This window comes from Hyla sarda, chromosome 6 (genome assembly GCF_029499605.1).
Source record: "Hyla sarda isolate aHylSar1 chromosome 6, aHylSar1.hap1, whole genome shotgun sequence".
NCBI lineage: Eukaryota > Metazoa > Chordata > Amphibia > Anura > Hylidae > Hyla > Hyla sarda.
Genome location: NC_079194.1, coordinates 293155166 through 293175082, shown reverse-complemented (window position 1 = coordinate 293175082; position 19917 = coordinate 293155166). Strand labels below are relative to the sequence as shown.

Genomic DNA, 19917 nt, shown 5'->3' with positions numbered 1-19917 from the left:
GTCAAGGGGTTAATAAATCGGGGAGGGGGGCTTAGGGTCATTGTACGGGTCACCACTAAGTTGAAGGGTGGGGGCAAAAGTGCTGATAGTGGGGCTGGACATAACACCTACGGCAGTGTTTCCCAAGCAGGGTGCCTCCAGCTGTTGCAAAACTACAACTCCCAGCATGCCCGGACAGGCTTCGGCTGTCCGGGCATGCTGGGAGTTGTAGTTTTGCAACAGCTGGAGGCACCCTGCTTGGGAAACACTGACTTATGGGTACTAGTAGGGGCACTTTCTGGTTGTGATCACTGGTCACCTATTCTTTTTAATGAATGCGTAACCCGCTCGTCTCAACTGTGCCGTCACAGCAAACTTGGCCAACCCCCAAATACTTCTCCATGCACTTTGCACAAGTCAGATGCCCCCCCATAGTCTTTAATTGCCTCCGAAATCCAATCCGAAAGACCTCCGGTGATGCCAATTGGCACAGCAGCTTTCCCCGCTCCCAACTCTTCTTTAACACTTTTTTTATTTTATTTATTTATTAATTTTTTTTAAGACATCATGTAGATGCTTAAGGCCGACATTTTGATAGAAAAGTAAACCAACAATAAGCAACAATGACATCGATCAATTACGATCTGCAGGAAAAAAGCTTTTAGCAAGTTGTCCGTTCCCTGCAGCACCCCCAGAGGAGAAACTAAGTATTACAACAGGGCTTATTAAGACAATTAGGCGCTATGTATAATGCACAGAGAAGCGGGGGTCCTCCTGTTGTAGGGAAAAAAATGTCCCCTTTACCAGAGGCGTAGCTTGTAGCTTCTGGGCCCCGATGCCAAATCTGCAACAGGGCCCCATATGCCAATTAAAATACTGGTCTCTTAAGGGGCAGATGTGTTTTGGGGCCCCCTTAGGCACCAGGGCCCCGGTGTGACTGCTACCTTTATAGCTACGCCCCTGCCCTTTACATTAGGGTGTCTTAAAGTCGAGGATGTGATTGGACCCATGTCAGGGGGATCCCGATTTGGAGTCTTCTGGCTACCGGACCCCTGCTCAACCTCTATTGGGCATTGTCCAAGATGCCCTAATCTAAGGGATCTTTGTTCCCATATAAAGGGGCTCTCCAACCCCGTAAAGTCAGGGGACCTCCCCTGATCCAAAGCAAAAGAAATGTATCTTTAAATAATAGTTTAGCATTTGTGCTACGAGTACAAATCATTTACTCCTAGTAGGAAAATCCAGGAACAAGAACGTTTATAAAAACACAGGACAGGATCGTAAACTTCTACCGTTCACTCCGATGAAGGGAAAAAAAAAAAAGTACAGTGCCTTTTACTACCCTGCCGTCACCGCTGCCGCTTCACGTGACCGACCACCAAGCTTTCACGTAAGGGGGGGGGGCGTAGAACATCTTCTCGTGTCTTCTGACCAGTCTCTTATATACACATAGTGGACATTGGGTGCTCATTAATGTATACTCGCCATTACTCACAGGGTTGAGTTCCAGTGCAGTGTCCCCAAGTTGGGGGTCTTCATCATAGTTAATAGGCTGGTACAGCAAGGGAGGGGAAGTGTTCCCAGTAACACTTTTTTTCTTTTTCTTTTTTTGCTGTTGAGGGCCTCAGGGGTAGTGCAAGACCCTCTGGCGGTAAAGGCTTTGAAACAAGATGATTTTCTTGAATTTGTGGGGAGTTAGGCGACCCTCGCAATTTGGCACACAATGTTCCTCCTGAGTGGCGGTCTATTCTACTGTATGCCCCTGAACAGGCACATGGCAAATATCATTGAAAACAGCTGTGAAATAGAAGGAAAAAGAGAAAAGTGTAAGATTATGGCATAAAAAAAACGTCGTCTATATACCTACACATATTATTAATGTTCAAAGCAAGGAGAATGTATGCAACGTATGAAAATCTCTGCTTCAGGCAACAATATTCCCATGATATACAAAAGAGAAAAACAGAGACTGTCACCAATATCCTATGGGCTCATGCACATAATATAAGGTTTCTAAATATATCGTAGCACATTCCTTCGGGCTATATACATATGGAGGTATTCTTCCCTGAAAGCATTTCACCATACCCAAGGATTTATTAAAGGAAAACTGTTAGCTTGTCCCCCCCCCCCCCCCTTAAATAATTGAGGGCAGAATGGAGTTTTTTTTATTTTATTTTAGAACAAGGTGCAACATAACAAAAAAATTTGAAAAACGTGAAAGGGTCTGAAGACTTTCCTAATGCATTGTACAGTGGTCCCTCAACATACAATGGTAATTCGTTCCAAACGAGCCATCGTTTGTCGAATTCATCGTATGTTGAGGGATTCGTGCAATGTAAAGTATAGGAAGCTGTACTCACCTGTCCCCGCTGCTCCCGATGGTGAACCCGGGTCTCCGCTGGGCTCTCAGCTGTCTTCTCCGGTCCTCTGCTGTCTTCTCCGATCTTATACTGTCTTCTCAGGTCCTCTGCTTTCTTCCGCAAGGCCTTATTGGGCCTGCGTTGCGACGTCATTACGCTGCTGCGTACCACATTCCTATTGGATGACGTGCGCAGCAGCGTATTGACGTCATTGGAGAGGGCCGAGAAGACACCGGAAGACCAGCGCTGGACCCGGAGGGCACCCCGGAGCATCGTGGAGGGGTAAGTAATACTTACCGCACCACACGGGGAACATTAAGCTGCTATCCGGCAGCAGCTTAAGCACTTTGCGCTGTCAGATAGCAGTTAATGCGATGGCCCCGACATAAAAAAGCATCGTATGTTGATGCTGACATCAACATGCGATGGCCTCTGAGAGGCCATCGTATGTCGATTTGATCATATGTCGGGGCCATCGTAGGTCGGGGGGTCACTGTTTATATCCTGGATTATTCTGTTTCTTACCTCAACTGCTAACACACCGATGGCTAACGCTCCTGCAATGTACACATATGGTTCCATGGCATTGATTATTGTTGAGTAGCACCCCTAGGGGGAAAAAAACAAAAAAAAGTTATTTTGGTTGTAGTTTGCATCGATACTAGGTGTCTCCCTACTTGTCCAGAGCACATTTCCTACCATCTCTTGCACAGACTTTGGACTCCTGCTGGCCTGGCAGAAGTCCAAAATCAGGAAATGCAGTCTGGAGTGCTGAGGGGGGGTGTATGTGCAGCCTTAGCCAATCATAGTTCATTTCACACTGAACTGCTCTGGGCTGTGTGTAGCAGAATGAGGGAGGAAGTTCTCCCCTGTATGGCTTCAGATGATGTCACACCTGCTGGGGAACGCCCCTTCCCAGTCTGTGAATCTGACCGAGACTGAGCAGAAAATACAGAGCAATATCAAGGTAGAAAACTAAAAAATTATTATCATGAGGGGTACTCTTTTATTAAAAAAACAAAAAAGGAGCAAACAATGACTAGTTGTAATTTTGCTGATAAAACTGGGTGTTGTCTCCAAAGGTGACGTAATTTTAGTTAAATTTTTTAAGCCTGAAAAGGTGCAGTTTTTATTGCACACATAGATTTGGCTAATTGTTCAAAATGTGCCCTTATTAATAAATCTGGTACAAATGACTGACATAAGATTTATGCCAAATGTGAGCCATAGATCAACATAGCATTCTGTAGTGGACTACATTCAGTTAAAGGGGTACTCCGCTGCTGAGCATTTGGAACAAACTGCTCCGAACGCTAGAGCCGGGAGCTTGTGACGTCAAAGCCCCGCCCCCTCATGACGTCATGCCCCAGCCCCTCAATGCAAGTCTATGGGAAGGGGCATGACAGCCATCACGCCCCCTCCCATAGACTTGCATGGAGGGGATGGGGCGTAACGTTATGAGGGGGCGCAGGCTATTACATCACAAGCTCCCATCTCCAGCATTCGGAACAGTTTGTTCATAACACTGAGCAACGAAGTACCCCTTTAAATTGGACTATTTGGGGGGGGGGGGGGTGTTGAAGTTATCTAAATAATAAGGATGGTGGGTGCAAATTGTTGTTCTTTACCTGTCTGTTAATTTCTTTTCCCATCATGCATTCTGCCCGGCCAAAGAATTCCCCATCTTTCTGTAGGACATTTTTTCCGCAGCAGGCCTCCGGTATACTATTCATGAAATGCAAAGCGCCATTGAAATCCTCTGGTCCGTTCACTCCGCAGCATTCAAACTGTAATGGAAAACAAGGATGAGTACAATTATTACAGGAGGAACAGTATATAGACTGGTTTGTCTATGGATATTACTGTGGTCAGGTCTAATAACTGGATGTGTGGGGTAATGACAGCCCCCATCGTGGTCCCCTTTTCTCTATTGCTACTCACTGTGATCATTACAGAATTCCAGGTGGATGAGAAGACGTCTGTGCTGTTATTGCCTTGGTAATGTCTTTTTAAATCCTTGGTGAAAAAATCCCTGGTCAGCTATAGGAGAGAAGATGACAGCAATTAGGTATCACAACAGCAGTCAGGAAATATACCAGATTATTAATATTATTGAACAGCATTGAAAAAAAACATTTGCCTTCTTCCAGAAACAGCGCCACATCTTGTTTTTTTTTGGGGCTGTTGCTGGGCAACACGGACTTTCAACTCCCTCCAAAGGTTATCTAAGGGGTTGAGATCTGGAGACTGGCTAGGCCACTCCAGGACCTTGAAATGCTTCTTAGGAAGCCACTCCTTCATTGCTCGGGTGGTGTGTTTGGGATCATAGTCATGGTGAAAGACCCAGCCACGTTTAATCTCCAATGCCCTTGCTTATGGATGGAGGTTTTCACTCAAAATCTCACGATACATGGCCCCATTCATTCTTTCCTTTAAAGAGATAAGTCATTCTGGTCCCTTTGCTGAAAAAAAAGCATGATGTTTCCACCCCCATTCTTCACAGTAGGTATGGTGTTCTTTGGATGCAACTCAGCCTTCTTTCTCCTCAAAACACGACGAGTTGAGTTTTTTTTTAATCTGACCATATGACATTCTCCCAATCCTCTTCTGAATCGTCCAAATGCTCTCTGGCAAACTTCAGACGGGCTCGGACATGTACTGGCTTAAGCAGGGGGACATGTCTGGCACTGCATGATTTGAGTCCCTGGTGGCGTAGTGTGTTACTGATGGTAGCCTTTGTTACTTTGGTCCCAGCTTCCTGCAGGTCATTCACTAGGTCCCCGTGTGGTTCTGGGATTTTTGCTCACCGTTGTGATCATTTTGACACCACGGGGTGAGATCTTGCGTGGAGCCCCAAATTGAGGGAGATTATCAGTGGTCTTGTATGTCTTCCATTTTCTAATAATTGCTCCCACAGTTGATTTACTCACACAAGCTGCTTGCCTATTGCAGATTCAGTCTTCCCAGCCTGGTGTAGGTCTACAATTTTATTTCTGGTGTCCTTTGACAGCTCTTTGGTCTTGGCAATAGTGGAGTTTGGAGTGTGACTGTTTGAGGTTGTGGACAGGTGTTTTTTATACCGATAGCAAGTTCAAACAGGAGCCATTAATACAGGTAACGAGTGGAGGACAGGAGACTCTTAGGGTACATTCCCACACAGCGTATTTGCTGCTGCGTATTTTATTTTCTCTGTTGAAGTCAATGGGTAGGAAAATACGCAGCACCAAATACGCAGCAAAATACACCGTGTGGGAACGTACCCTTAAAGAAGAAGTTACATGTCTGTGAGAGACAGAAATCTTGCTTGTTTGTAGGTGACCAAATACTTATTTTACCGAGGAATTTACCAATTAATTCATTAGAAATCCTACAAAGTGATTTCCTGTATTCTTTCCCCCCACTCTTGCACAATTGATGGATGACTAAATACTTTTTTCCACACTGTATATGCATATATAATATATATAAAACAGTGCAAGTGCTGTACTAATGCAGGAAGCAGGGCCGGTTCTGCCTATAGGCAAAATAGGCAGCTGCCTAGAGTGCCCTCTTGATGGGGAGCGCCGCTCTGCCTGCCGCAAGAAAGTTAGACAACCAGCATCCGAACCATTCACTCAGCCAGCGGCATGAGGAGTGGGGGTGTTGTTACAGTGTATGACCCCAGTAGTAAGGTGGGGGCGTGTCAATGGGCGGGCCAATGGGCAGAGTCAAGGGGTTGGCAAAATTAGGGTAGCACCCCTTACTGTAGAGGTCTGGTCCCCAGGATCTAGAATCCCCGTCCCTAAAACACAAAGTAAAGATGACTTACGTTCTCCCGGAAGAGGAAGGCCAAGATAGCAGCTGAGAGCTCCGCCAGGAATATGACCAAAATAAACATGAAAAACTAGAAGAGAAAATGTGACAATTATTATGGCAGACAGCTTGGCGCGCTAGATAGTGATGATTAAGGTGATGGACTTAAAGGGGTACTCCACCGGAAAACATTTTTCTTTTTTAAATCAACTGGTGCCAAAAAGTTAAACAGATTTGTAAATGACTTCTATTTAAAAATCTTAATCCTTCCAGTACTTATCAGCTGCTGTATGCTCCACAGGAAGTTTCTTTTTGAATTTCCTTTCTTTCTGACCACAGTGCTCTCTGCTGACACCTCTGTCCATTTTATGGAACTGTCCAGCGTAGTAGAAAATCCCTATAGCAAACCTCTCCTTCTCTGGACAGTTCCTAAAATGGACAGGGGTGTCAGCAGAGAGCACTATGGTCAGACAGAAAGGAAATTAAAAAAGAAAAGAACTTTCTGTGGCGCATATAGCAGCTGATAAGTACTGGAAGGATTAAGAAGTAATTTACCAGTTTAACACCAGTTGATTTAGAAAAAAAAAAAAAAAAAAAAAAAAGTTTTCCAGTGGAGTACCCCTTTAAAAATTTCAATCCACGGTTACAACTGTTTCCATAATGTGCAGCAACATGCAAAGGAATGAAGTGGACAGACGCCTGTAATAAAGGCCGTCTGCCTTATTTAGGATGGTTTTTCCGCATTTTTGTATTTTGTAGGGGGCGTGGCTTAATGTGCACAAGTAGAATTAAAGGAGTACTCTGGGATAAGAAAACTTATCTGCTATCTTAAGGATAGGGGATAAGATTCAGATCGTGGGGGGTCCGACTGCTGGGGCCCCCCCGTGATCTCCCGTACGGGCCCCGGCAGTCAGCGGCCAGGGGGTGTGTCCGACCACCACGTGACGCAGCAGCCGACATACCGCCTCAATACATTTCTATGGGAAAACCGGAGCGCTGCATTCGGCAGTCTCCGCCTCTGCCATAGAAATGTATTGACGGGGAATGTCAGCCGCTGCGTCATGTTGTGGTCGTATGCGTTATTTCGGCAAAGTGTCGAGAGCCCCATATGGTAGGTTGCGGGGGGGGGGGCCACATCGGTCGGATCCCCCGCGATCTGAAACCTATCCCTTATCCTTAGGATAGGGGATTAGCTTCATATCCCGGAGTTCTCCTTTAAAGGGGTACTCTGGTTGAAAACTCTTTTTTTTTTTTTAATCAACTGGTGCCAGAAAGTTAAACAGATTTGTAATTTACTTCTATTAAAAAATCTTAATCCTTCCAGTACTTATTAGCTGCTGAATACTACAGAGGAAATTTTTTTCTTTTTGGAACACAGAGCTCTCTACTGACATCACGAGCACAGTGCTCTCTGCTGACAACTCTGTCCATTTTAAGGACTGTCCAGAGTAGAAGAAAATCCCCATAGAAAACATATGCTGCTCTGGACAGTTCCTAAAATGGACAGAGATGTCAGCAGAGAGCACTGTGGTCATGATGACAGCAGAGAGCTCTGTGTTCCAAAAAGAAAAGAATTTCCTCTGTAGTATTCAGCAGCTAATTAGTACTGGAAGGATTAAGATTTTTTAATAGAAGTCATTTACAAATCTGTTTAAATTTCTGGCACCAGTTGATTTAAAAAAAAAAAAAAATAATAATTTCTCCTTTAATTATAGCATTTATCATCTTTATAAAAAAAAAATGCACTAGGCCAGAATTTTCCAACCAGTGTGCCTCCAGCTGTTGCAAAACTACAACCCCCAGCATGCCCGGACAGCCAAAGGCTGTCCGGGCATGCTGGGGGTTGTAGTTTTGTAACAGCTGGAGGCACACTGGTTGGGAAACACTGCACTAGGCACCAATCTACAGAGAAGTAACGCAGCAGATCACAGCGAGCGGAAGAATGATACGTACGAAGAGCAGAAGGCACTTGTTTTCGCGGATTGCTCCACAACAGCCCAGGAAGCCAAGCAGGAAAAGCATGGCGCCCATAGCAAGGAGGAGATAGGCACCCATAAACATCAAGGGATTGGCAGCAATTATCTCTCGGAAACCGGTGGGGTCGACCATTACCCAAACCCCGAGTCCAAGAAGAAAGGATCCACTGAGCTGGAGGCGGGGGAAAAAAAAAGTGACAGATTAGAACGAAATATCAGAATTCAAATCATATTGAAATGAGGTCCTGGGCTAGGCCCAGGAAATATAAGCGGTTAAAGGGGTACTCCGGTGGAAAACGTTTTTTTTTTTTTTTTTTTTAAATCAACTGGTGCCAGAAAGTTAAACAGATTTGTAAATTACTTCTATTAAAAAAAATCTTAATCCTTCCAGTACTTATTAGCTGCTGAATACTACAGAGGAAAAGTATTTTCTTTTTGGAACACAGAGCTCTCTGCTGAATCACGAGCACAGTGCTCTCTGCTGACACCTCTGTCCATTTTAAGAACTGTCCAGAGTAGGAGAAAATCCCCATGGCAAACATATGCTGCTCTGGACAGTTCCTAAAATGGACAGAGATGTCAGCAGAGAGCACTGTGCTCGTGATGTCAGCAGAGAGCTCTGTGTTCCAAAAAGAAAAGAATTTCCTCTATAGTATTCAGCAGCTAATAAGTACTGGAAGGATTAAGATTTTTTAATAGAAGTAATTTACAAATCTGTTTAACTTTCTGGCACCAGTTGATTTAAAAAAAATAATAATAATAATTAAATGTTTTCCACCGGAGTACCCCTTTAATTCCCACACTCGATTTATATAGCATTATGGTATGCTATTAGTCATTAAAGTTTAGTTCCTCAGGGGCGGAGCATGACACAGGGATGATAGCACATCATAGAGGTGTACCACCCTCTGCACCGTTTTTATAGATGCTGAACATAACAGCCAAGCCATAACATCCTCTTAAAGGGTAGGGTCACATGTAAGGGATCCACAGCGTATTTTACGCTGCTGATCCGCCGGTGACCCGACCTATAGTGTGCCTCCAGCTGTGACCAAAAGCCCTGCGTTGTCTGAGTACACTGCTGGTCACAGCTGGAGGCACACTATGGATCGGGCCACCAACGGATTCGCAGTGTAAAATACTGTAGGAAACCCAAGATTTCCAATTAAGCGCTGGTCCTGCTAATGGGAACAGTGTTCCTGCTGTGAAAAAAGTGCAGGAACTCAGTTCCCACGCGTTCCTGCAGGACTTGAGCCGTGCATGTAACCCTACCCTAAAGGTACAAATAACAAACTGTAGCAACCTATGCATTCCTGAGGGGCTGTCCAGTATTAAATTTAGTGCAGGAACTCAGGGGCGGAGCACAACAGAGAATGCTCCACCCCCACAGACCCTGCACCAGACATAACTGAGGGGCTGTCTAGTTTTACAGCCATACTGTGTGTCTGGGACTTGCACAGACATTTTGGGGGGCAGGGGCTAAACTGAAAAAAAAAGGCACTTCCCATAATAATATAACATAATGATGCCAGACATACCAGCACTGCCCAGGGCACTTTTAGGAAAAACATAAAAAGGCAGGGGCTCGAGCCCCCTTTCTAGTCACACACACGGCAGGGACGTGCACAGGTTAAGTGAAAATGAGACGATAAACATTGTCAAATACTCACAAAGATGAAGAAGTTGAAGATAAACATGAGGTATTTGACGCAGCTCATACTATCGCCCTCCATCTTGTCGGTTCTCCTGTAAAGGCACAAGTCAATGATAAGTGGGTTTGATGTACAATACAATTAGTAAGTAGAAGGAGGTTGGCATAGACTTTGAGATTCGCTCAATCAGGGGTCAATAATATAATGATGGGGGGGAGGGGGTGCACATTATACATCTGACAACTATGGGATCCCAGATGTCATCATGTCATGTCTTTTGTCCCAATAAATACACAAAAGTTTGTCCAAGATTAGAAAAACATGGCTGCTTTCTTTTACAACAGCACCAGACTATTCTGTGGGTTGTGTCTGGTTCTCTACTGAAGTTCCATTTAAGTCAATAGTTGTGATACCATACGATACATAGGGATAAGTGTGGCACCATTTTGGGAAGAAAGAAGCCATGTGTAACGATCACACCAGACCAGGCTTTGCATGCTGCATTCTGGTCAGTTAGGAGTTACAAGCCAGGGCCAATCAGCAGCTGAGGAGGGGTATTTAGATTCCTTCTCAGCCTTTTGGCTTTGCTCTTAAGTTATTCTTGTCTGTTTCAGTTCTGGCTTGTTAGTTTGATTTGCTATAGCTTTGTAGGTCTGACCAGTTTATCTAGTTTTTAGCCTAGTCCTGTCTGTCTTGTGATCTGTACTGATCTGTACTTAAGGTTAGTTTTATACTGTCTAGTTTGTATTTGTTACCTGAAGCTGTATGCTGACTTATATTTTGACCTGTTTGTGTTTTGTACTTCACCTTGGTATTGGCCCTGATCCATTGCTTCTCTTTCTTTGCCCTTTGCCTTGTGTGTTATACTTCTGTTGAGTCTGGTTGGTTATCTGAAGCTATATCCTGACTTGTATCCTGACCTGTTTGTCTTTTGTACTTCACCTTGGTATAGGTCCTGATCTATTGCTTTTCTTTCCTTTCCTCTAGCCTGGTGTGTTATACTTCTGTTTTGTTTTGTTTGATCCTAAACCTGTTAATTGACATCTGTATAATGTCCTGACTTCAGATACTTGTTCACTCACTTTCATTCCTGGTAAACCTGCCGCTATATCTTTCTAGAAGCATGTTTGTCATTTCTCTCATACCTGCCATTTTTCTTTGGTCCTGTAGCTGTCAGTCAGTATATATATATATATATATAGCTGCCGTTATATATTCCTGATACCTGTTTGTTGCTACTGTGCATTCCTGCCTTTATATACTATTCTGCATTCCTGCCTTTATATACTATTTTTCCTGTTTGTTGTTGCCTGATTACCCTTTGTGTCCTAATCTGTTTCCCTGACCTCCGTACAGTTCTGTTTATTGTTTTGACTTGTGTCGCCCCTGCACCTTATATAATGCAGGGACTGCCGTCCAGTTGTTGATCCACTGTCTAGGGCAGATGCGCAAGTCGGCTCAGGGCTGCACATTTTCCTGCCCTACGTGACACCATGGTTTCCAAATTCCGGATACCCCATTCAAGTATTTTAAACACGCCATGCCCTATACCTTGCTTCTAGGAAATTAAAGGAGAAGTATCATGCATAAAATCATGTCCCCGCTGGGACCCGCGCGATCTCCTGTAAGGGCCCCCTGCAGCGGCCGACATGCCCCCTTTATATATCTCTATGGGAGGGCGATTCGCCTATCTCCAGCTCTCCCATAGAGATATATGGAGGGGACGTGTCTCCCCGTTACCAGGGAGATCAGGGGGCCCGTGCAGAAGATCACGGGGGGGGGGGACAAGGGGTCAGACCCCCCCACAATCTAAAACTTATTCCCTATCCTGCAGATAGATATCCTGCACATAAGTTTTTATGCATAACATATCTTCTATAACCCCTTAAGGACCAAGCGTTTTTCTGTTTTTTGCACTTTCGTTTTTTCCACCTTACATTTTAAAAATCATAACCCTTTAAATTTTGCACCTAAAAATCCATATGATGGCTTATTTTTTGCGCCACAAATTCTACTTTGCAATGACATCAGTCATTTTACCCAAAAATCTACGGCAGAGTGGGAAAACAAATTGTGCGACAAAATTGAAGGAAAAAACACAATTAAAATTTTTTTTGGGGCTTCTGTTTCTACGCAGTACATGTTTCGGTAAAAACTACACTTTATCTTTATTCTCTAGATCCATACGACTAAAATGATCCCCTACTTATAATGGTTTGATTTTGTTGAACTTTTGGAAAAAATCTTAACTACATGCACGAAAATTAATACATTTAAAATTGTCCTCTTCTGACTGCTATAACTTTTTCATTTTTCGGCATAAGGGGTGGTATGAGGGCTCATTTTTTGCACCGTGATCTGAAGTTTTAATCGGTACCCTTTTTGTTTTGATCGGACTTTTTGATCACTTTTTATTCCTTTTTTTTATGGTATAAAAAGTGACAAAAAATATTCTATTTTGGACTTTTGAATTTTTTTTTGCGTGTACGCCATTGGACGTGCGGTTTAATTAGATTTATTTTTATAGTTCTGTCATTAACACACGCGGCGATACCATATGTTTATTTTTATTATGTTTATATATTTTTTATATGGAATTTGGGAAAAGGGGGGTAATTTAAACTTTTAACAAGGAAGGGGTTAATGAATGTGTTTTTAAACTTTTTTTAAAACTTTTTTTTTACACTTATACTCCCCTTAGGGAATCATCATTTGATTCCTCATACAGATCAATGTGGTTCCATAGAACCACATTGATCTGTGTGCTCTGCATTCGATTGATAAAGCCTGATCCTGCCAGGCTTTATCATTCTGAGCACCGGAGCCGGCACAGGAGGAGAGGCAAGCCGTCAGGCTACTTCCACAGTTGATCGCACCCCCCCCCCCCTCCCCCCGCGATCGCGCTGCAGGGGGGGGGGGGGTAATCCACCCCACTGGACCACCAGGGATCGGATAAAGGCACCTTTAGATGCCGCTGTCAGCTTTGACAGGGGTGATCTAAAGGGTTAATAGCCGGCCATGGCGATCGCCGCGTGTCGGCTATTAACGCCGGCCCCCAGCTACAGGAATCAGCTGGGAGCCGGCCGGTATGACGCGGGCCTGAGTCAGGAGCCCGTGCCATACCACCTTAACGGCACATGGGCAGAGTACCCCTTTAAGGTTATTTCCAAAAAAAAAAGATGGATGACTATTATTATTAGGCACATGTGACATTCAGGACTCTAGGAAAGCTGAGTGACAAACCCCAGAAAAGCTGTTATGGAAGCCATAGTGTAACCCAGCTTTTTTTTTTTTTGTCTAACCAAAGATATTACTCGGAAACAGCTGAATAGAATGGGCAAAATCTTGAGAGAAGAGGATGACTTGCGTGGGGAGGGGGCGCTCTTGATGGTGCGGCTCTGCTTACTGACGAGTGGCTCTTAATTATGCGGCCATATTATTGTGCAGAATGTGCGGCGGCGGTACAATGTGCAGGTACAGATGATTGGTACTTGTACGTAGGTCAGTGCGCTCAGAGCGGCGTCCGATAAAACCTGTACTTCAATCACCGTAAGTGAAGCCGTCCCCTCAGCTGATTGATCCGGTAATCACATACTCCCACGTATGCCACTTCACCAACTCAATAGGGGCGCAGACCCCACTCATGTTTCTGTGCCTGCGCCACACTTTAATCAGCCAGGTGGGATCAAGAGCAGGAAAAGTGGCACCAGATACCAAGCAAAACTGATGCTATACATCTATACTGTATAGAAGGGCCGTCCAGTGGCCCTTATTGCAGTGCTTACCAACCAGTGTGCCTCCAGCTGTTGCAAAACTACAACTCCCAGCATGCCCGGACAGCCTTCGGCTGTCCGGGCATGCTGGGAGTTGTAGCTTTGCAACAGCTGGAGGCACACTGGCTGGGAAACACTGCAATAAGGGCTGCCTATATGGCCTAGAGAGATTTGTAGTATGAAACAGTAGCACTGGTATACAAAGCCTACCATACCAACTCCGAAAATACTGTGCAAAGTATCACATTATAACTATACAAACAGTGAAATTCTGCTAACCTGGCACCATATAGTCTGAAAAACCTGCAAAAGGCAGATGGCGGGAGAAATGACAAGAAATATGTGAATTCACCAACAACAGTCGGAGTAGACTAGGATGTAGTATGTATAGATAACACTGAAAGGAAAGAGATCTAATAGATAAGAAGAGAGGAGGAGAGAGATGGAAGGGAAGAGAGGAGAAAGGAATTGGAGGAAAGGGGAAGATCGATCAAAGATGGGAGAGTAGAAGAGAGATAGAAAGGATCAGAGAGACCTTAGAAAAGAAGAGAGGAGAAGAGAGATGGAAGGAGAGAAGACAGAGACTGAAGACAAGAGAAATCCAAGAGAGGAGAAGAAAGATTGAAGAGAAGAAATAAAGAATGATTGGAGAGAAGAAGAGAGATCAGAGAATAGTAGAAGACAGATTGAGGGGGAAAAAGAAGGGGAAGAAGAGAGATTAAAGAAAGGATAATCGAGATCGGAGCGAGAAAAAAGTAGGCAAAACCAGATCAAAAGGGGGAGAGAAGAAGAGAGATCAAAGAGAGGAGAAAAGATCGAAGAGAGGAGAGGAGAGGAGAGAAGAGATCGAAGAGAGGAGAGGAGAGGAGAGAAGAGATCGAAGAGAGGAGAAAAGAGAAGAGATCGAAGAGAGGAGAGGAGAGAAGAGATCGAAGAGAGGAGAGGAGAGAAGAGATCGAAGAGAGGAGAAAAGATCGAAGAGAGAAGAGGAGAGTGATCGAAGAGAGGAGAGGAGAGAAGAGATCGAAGAGAGGAGAGGAGAAAAGAGAGATAGAGGAGAGGAGAAAAGATCGAAGAGAGAAGAGGAGAGTGATCGAAGAGAGGAGAGGAGAGAAGAGATCGAAGAGAGGAGAGGAGAAAAGAGAGATAGAGGAGAGGAGAAAAGATCGAAGAGAGGAGAGGAGAGAAGAGATCGAAGAGAGGAGAGGAGAGAAGAGATCGAAGAGAGGAGAGGAGAAAAGAGAGATCGAAGAGAGGAGAAAAGATCGAAGAGAGGAGAGTGATCGAAGAGAGGAGAGAAGAGATCGAAGAGAGGAGAGGAGAGATCGAAGAGAGGAGAGGAGAGATCGAAGAGAGGAGAGGAGAGATCGAAGAGAGGAGAGGAGAGATCGAAGAGAGGAGAGGAGAGAAGAGATCGAAGAGAGGAGAGGAGAGGAGAGATCGAAGAGAGGAGAGGAGAGATCGAAGAGAGGAGAGGAGAGATCGAAGAGAGGAGAGGATAGAAGAGATCGAAGAGAGGAGAGGAGAGAGATAGAGGAGAGGAGAGAAGAGAGATAGAGGAGAAGAGAGAAGAGAGATAGAGGAGAGGACAAGAGAGGAGAGGAGAAAAGAGAGGAGAAAAGAGTGATCGAATAGAGGAGAGGAGAGAAGAGATCGAAGAGCGGAGAGAAGAGAGATAGAGGAGAGGACAAGAGAGGAGAGGAGAAAAGAGAGAAAAGAGGAAAGGAGAAAAGAGAGGAGAGAAGAGTGATAAAAAAATATATTAAAAGAGAAGACAGGGGAGAAGAGAAGAATAGATTTCAAAGAGAGGACAGAAGAAGAGGAATAAAAGAGATGAGAAGTTAGATTGAAAAGAAAAGAGGAGAAAGGGGGATCCATAAAAGATGAAGAGAGATCAAAGATAACAAACAGAAGAGAGGAAAAGAGAGAAGAGGAGAAAAAGATGAGGATAATAGAGAGGAGGGCAGAGATCAAAGTTAGGGGAAGAAAGACTGAAGAAAAGAGAGATAGAGGGAGACGAGAAAAAAGAGGAGGAAAGAAGAACAGAAGAGAGAAGTGAAAATAAGAGGAGATTTGCTATAGAGGAAATGTAAGTTAATGATTTGGCATCTATTAGGACAGGACTGAACCTCAGGGACCAATGGTGAAGATTCTCAGCCCCCCGAAAGTATTACAAAATGTCCCCCTGAATTATGGATAGTCAGTCTGTGTAAAAACTGGATATCGAACTCTAGAAGAGAACCCCAGACTTCTCATGGGTCTAATATGAGGTATATACCTCTCCTCCATTATATCGAATCTCAAAAATTAAAGCCCTAATTCCCATCTGCTTCCGTCCTCCGCGCCGAGCGCTATTACAGCCCATATAGCAGAGAAATGCGTCCAATTACTGAGCGAGTCAATAAAATCCTTCTCCATGAAGCCAACAATGCAGTAAAGCAGGGGCGGCCGGGTCTCCTCCGCGTAATTACAGCGGCCGCCATCATCAGTAATGAAAAGCTTTTACCCAGAAGGTCGGGAGAGCACATTACACGGCGTGTTACAGCGGCGGCGTGCGGCTTGTTTATGTGCGGACGTGCAGGTCTGTATAGAAAACGTAGAAACTGTACTACAAAATGTACAGAGCCGCGCCTGCTAAACACTACAGAGGCCAAAGCACTTGCCAGATAACCGTGACCCCCCACAATCAGCTGATGAGGTGAAGGTTCAAGGGTCGGACCCCCACTGATCTGATATTGAAGCAATAGACTACGAATAGGCCATCAAAATTAAAGGGGTTATCCAGGAAAAAAAAAATTATATATATATATATATATATGAACTGGTCCAGAAAGTTAAATTTGGAAATGACTTCTATAATTTTTTTTTAAACCTTTCAGTACTTATGAGCTGCTGAAGTTGAGTTGTTCTTTTCTGTCTAAGTGCTCTCTGATGACACCTGTCTCAGGAGCTGTCCAAGGTAGAAGCAAATCCCCATAGCAAACCTCTCCTACTCTGTGCAGTTCCCGAGACATGCAGAGATGTCAGCAGAGAGCACTGTTGCCAGACAGAAAAGAACAACTCAACTTCAGCAGCTGATAACTATTGGAAGGATTGAGGTATTTTTAATAGAAGTCATTTACGAATCTGTTTAACTTTCTGGAGCCAGTTTTTTCCTGGAATACCCCTTTAACCCTTCCATAGAGGTTTAGTGGTCATGTGTTCTATGTCTAGTGGCCAAGTATCCTTTCCCTGGTGGTCCAATGTTGAAGCCTCCGTTCCCTCCATTCAGCAGAGTGGTAGAGCATTTCTTCCCAGGTGGCCCGGTGTACAGGTGTCCACTCCCCGGTTTCCTGAATATTTTATGCAATGGATGAAAACAGGAATGAGAAAGTGAACAAATACCAATACACTCGTCTATGCTATACGCTTCGAGATACAAATGTTCTAGCGCTAAACCTGTCATTCAACTCCTACAAACTCCTGTAGACACCTACAGACCACAGATTAAAACATTGTGCTACTACACTCCACTGTGCCGAATGACAACCTCAGCACAGCTACATCTGCCTCCAACTCAAATACCCATTGTGTATGTCTGTACAGCAGATGAATCCTCCTAGGAAGCCGCCCTGACGCCTGACCCCGACAGCTCGTGGTCCCCAACTTCAAACGCCGGAAGTGACCCCCTAGGTTGCCCCTCTGTGTAACGCTGACGGGCAGTAATTTTTCAAAGCGCCAACAAGGGCAGGTGCAAAGTGCGTCCTTGTATGTCAGTTCTGATCAATCTTTTATATACTTCTCAGTCTTTGTACATCAATGGAGAATATCAATGGGACATTCGACATGGGAAAGCAACAGGTGGCACTTGTTCATGGTCTGTATTGGGGGACATATATAGGGGTTTCCACACAGACCCTATATCTATATATACATATACTATAGAGTTGTCCTGGCATATACATAATTCAAAGCCTATTTATTTATTATTTCTGTACGCTTCACCAAAATTTATGAAAACCCTATGAGCTAGGAGATTGGTTTGGGCCGTCATGCGGCCATTTTTAACAAAAAAGCGTTGACAACGCCGAGTCCTTCCATAAACTTTCTGTCAATCGTCATTCTCAATTTCATATGCAGAAACTAAATAAAAATTATATTCGAAAAAAAAACAATAACAATAATTGCACAATTTTATTAATTTTTTTGTTCCATTTGTTACTTTTAATTCCAATAACTTAAAGGGTATCTTTCATTAAAAAAAAACTTTTGATATATTATAGATTAATGTCTGCAGAATAACTTTACAATTGCATGTTATTAAAAAATATGCTTCTTTCTATTTAATTTTCCACTTTGAAAAAATGACCACTAGGGGTCTCCCTACCAGTCCTGGCCGCAAGTTTTTATTTTTTTATTTTAGATTCCAGACTCATGCTGGAGTCCTAAATCTCCGACTGCAGCCGGGACACAGACAAGCTCAGCACTGCTTCCTGCCAGGGAGCAGAGCTGAGCTTGTCTGTGTCCCGGTTGTAGTCTATGATTTAGGACTCCAGCATGAGTCTGAAATCTATTTAAAAAAAAAAAAAGGCTTGCGGCCAGGACTGGTAGTGAGACCCCCTAGTGGTCATTTTTTCAAAGTGGAAAATTAAATAGAAAGAAGCATATTTTTTAATAACATGCAATTGGAAGGTTATTTTGCATACATTAATCTAAGAGTCCAAGATTAGAGGGGGATGGGATATGTTAGAAAATAAAAGCCCTAATTGAAAAGTCCCATCAATGTCCTGATCTCAAGACCCTAAACCAGTGTTTCCCAACCAGGGTGCCTCCAGCTGTTGCAAAACTACAACTCCCAGCATGCCCGGACAGCCTTTGGCTGTCCGGGCATGCTGGGAGTTGTAGTTTTGCAACAGCTGGAGGCACCCTGGTTGGGAAACACTGCCCAAAACCATTTGCCAAAACCTTTAAATCCTCTTTGCAATTTCACAGAAACCCAATTTACACCCAAAAATAACAAGCGCACAGCGACCGTATTCCGGCGATCAATATGTGACCTTTTATTAGGATCCATCCCATAACCGGGACTCATACAGGTCTTTTAAACAGTCCCAGGAGGCTGCATGTAAAGGGCCCATATTGATCTATTATGGGACATGAGGCTTGTGAAACCCCAACAAGTCCCGGAGGAGACGGAATTTGTTGTAAAAGGAATGAGATTAGGAAACCTTAAATCGGTCCAGACCGCTGACAAAAAATACTTCGTTATACAGAAAAGGAGACGAAGCAGAGCGCAATTTATTTCTAAACCATATACATGGGGTTAAAGGGGTACTCCGGTGAAAAAAACATTTTTATGTTAAATCAACTGGTGCCAGAAAGTTAAACAGATTCGTAAATTACTTCTATTTAAAAAAAAAAAAATCTTAATCCTTCCAGTACTTATCAGCTTCTGTATGCTCCACAGGAAGTTCTTTTCTTTTTGAATTTCCTTTCTGTCTGACCACAGTGCTCTCTGCTGACACCTCTGTCCATATCAGGAACTGTCCAGAGCAGGATAGGTTTTCTATGGGGATTTGCTCCTACTCTTCCGACAGTTCCTGAGACAGACAGAGGTGTCAGCAGAGAGCAGAAAAGAAATTCAAAAAGAAAAAGAACTTCCTGTGGAGCATACAGCAGCTGATAAGTACTGGAAGGGTTAAGATTTTTTTTAAATAGAAGTAATTTACAAATCTGTTTTACTTTCTGGCATCAGTTAATTAAAAAAAAAATTAACATTTTCCAGAGTTGACACCCCAGAATGGGGAACATAGCAGTGTTTTACAACCAAGGTGCCTTCAGCTGTTGCAAAACTACAACTCCCAGCATGCCCGGACAGCCTTTGGCTGTCCGGGCATGCTGGGAGTTATAGTTTTATAACAGCTGGAGGCACCCTAATTGGAAAACAATGTCTTAAAGGGGTACTCCTCTGGAAAACATTATTTTTTTAAATCAACTGGTGCCAGAGAGTTATAAATTACTTCTATTTAAAAATCTTAATCCTTCCAGTAATTATCAGCTGCTATATGTTGCACAGGAAGTTCTTTCCTTTTTTGAATTTCCTTTCTGTCTGACCACAGTGCTCTCTGCTGACACCTCTGTCCATTTTAGGAACTGTCCGGAGCAGGAGAGGTTTGCTATGGGGATTTGCTCCTACTCTGGACAGTTCCTAAATGGACAGAGGTGTCAGCAGAGAGCACTGTAGTCAGACAGAAAGGAAATTCAAAAAGAAAAGAACTTCCTGTGCAACATATAGCAGCTGATAAGTACTGGAAGGATTAAGATTTTTAAATAGAAGTAATTTACAAATCTGTATAACTTTTTGGCATCAGTTGATTTAAAAAAAAATATTTTGGAGAGGAGT

At 43.7% G+C, this 19917-nt stretch overlaps 1 protein-coding gene across 5 annotated transcripts in view; it reads right to left on the bottom strand.

The window, feature by feature from the left end:
* Positions 1 to 245: 245 nt before the first annotated feature.
* TSPAN18 (tetraspanin 18) overlaps positions 246 to 19917 on the bottom strand; it is a 153613-nt gene continuing 133941 nt past the window's right edge. For 3 of the 5 annotated variants that reach the window (XM_056527771.1, XM_056527772.1, XM_056527770.1), the window contains 7 exons: positions 9781 to 9856; positions 8088 to 8282; positions 6151 to 6225; positions 4284 to 4382; positions 3971 to 4129; positions 2868 to 2951; positions 249 to 1776 (listed from right to left, as the gene is read on the bottom strand). In XM_056527771.1, the coding sequence (XP_056383746.1) occupies positions 1729 to 1776; positions 2868 to 2951; positions 3971 to 4129; positions 4284 to 4382; positions 6151 to 6225; positions 8088 to 8282; positions 9781 to 9843 (723 nt within the window). In that variant the 5' untranslated portion in view covers positions 9844 to 9856 and the 3' untranslated portion in view covers positions 249 to 1728. Of the gene's footprint in view, positions 1777 to 2867; positions 2952 to 3970; positions 4130 to 4283; positions 4383 to 6150; positions 6226 to 8087; positions 8283 to 9780; positions 9857 to 19917 lie in introns of all 5 variants that reach the window. The other 2 variants (XM_056527773.1, XM_056527774.1) reach the window with 1 other exon arrangement.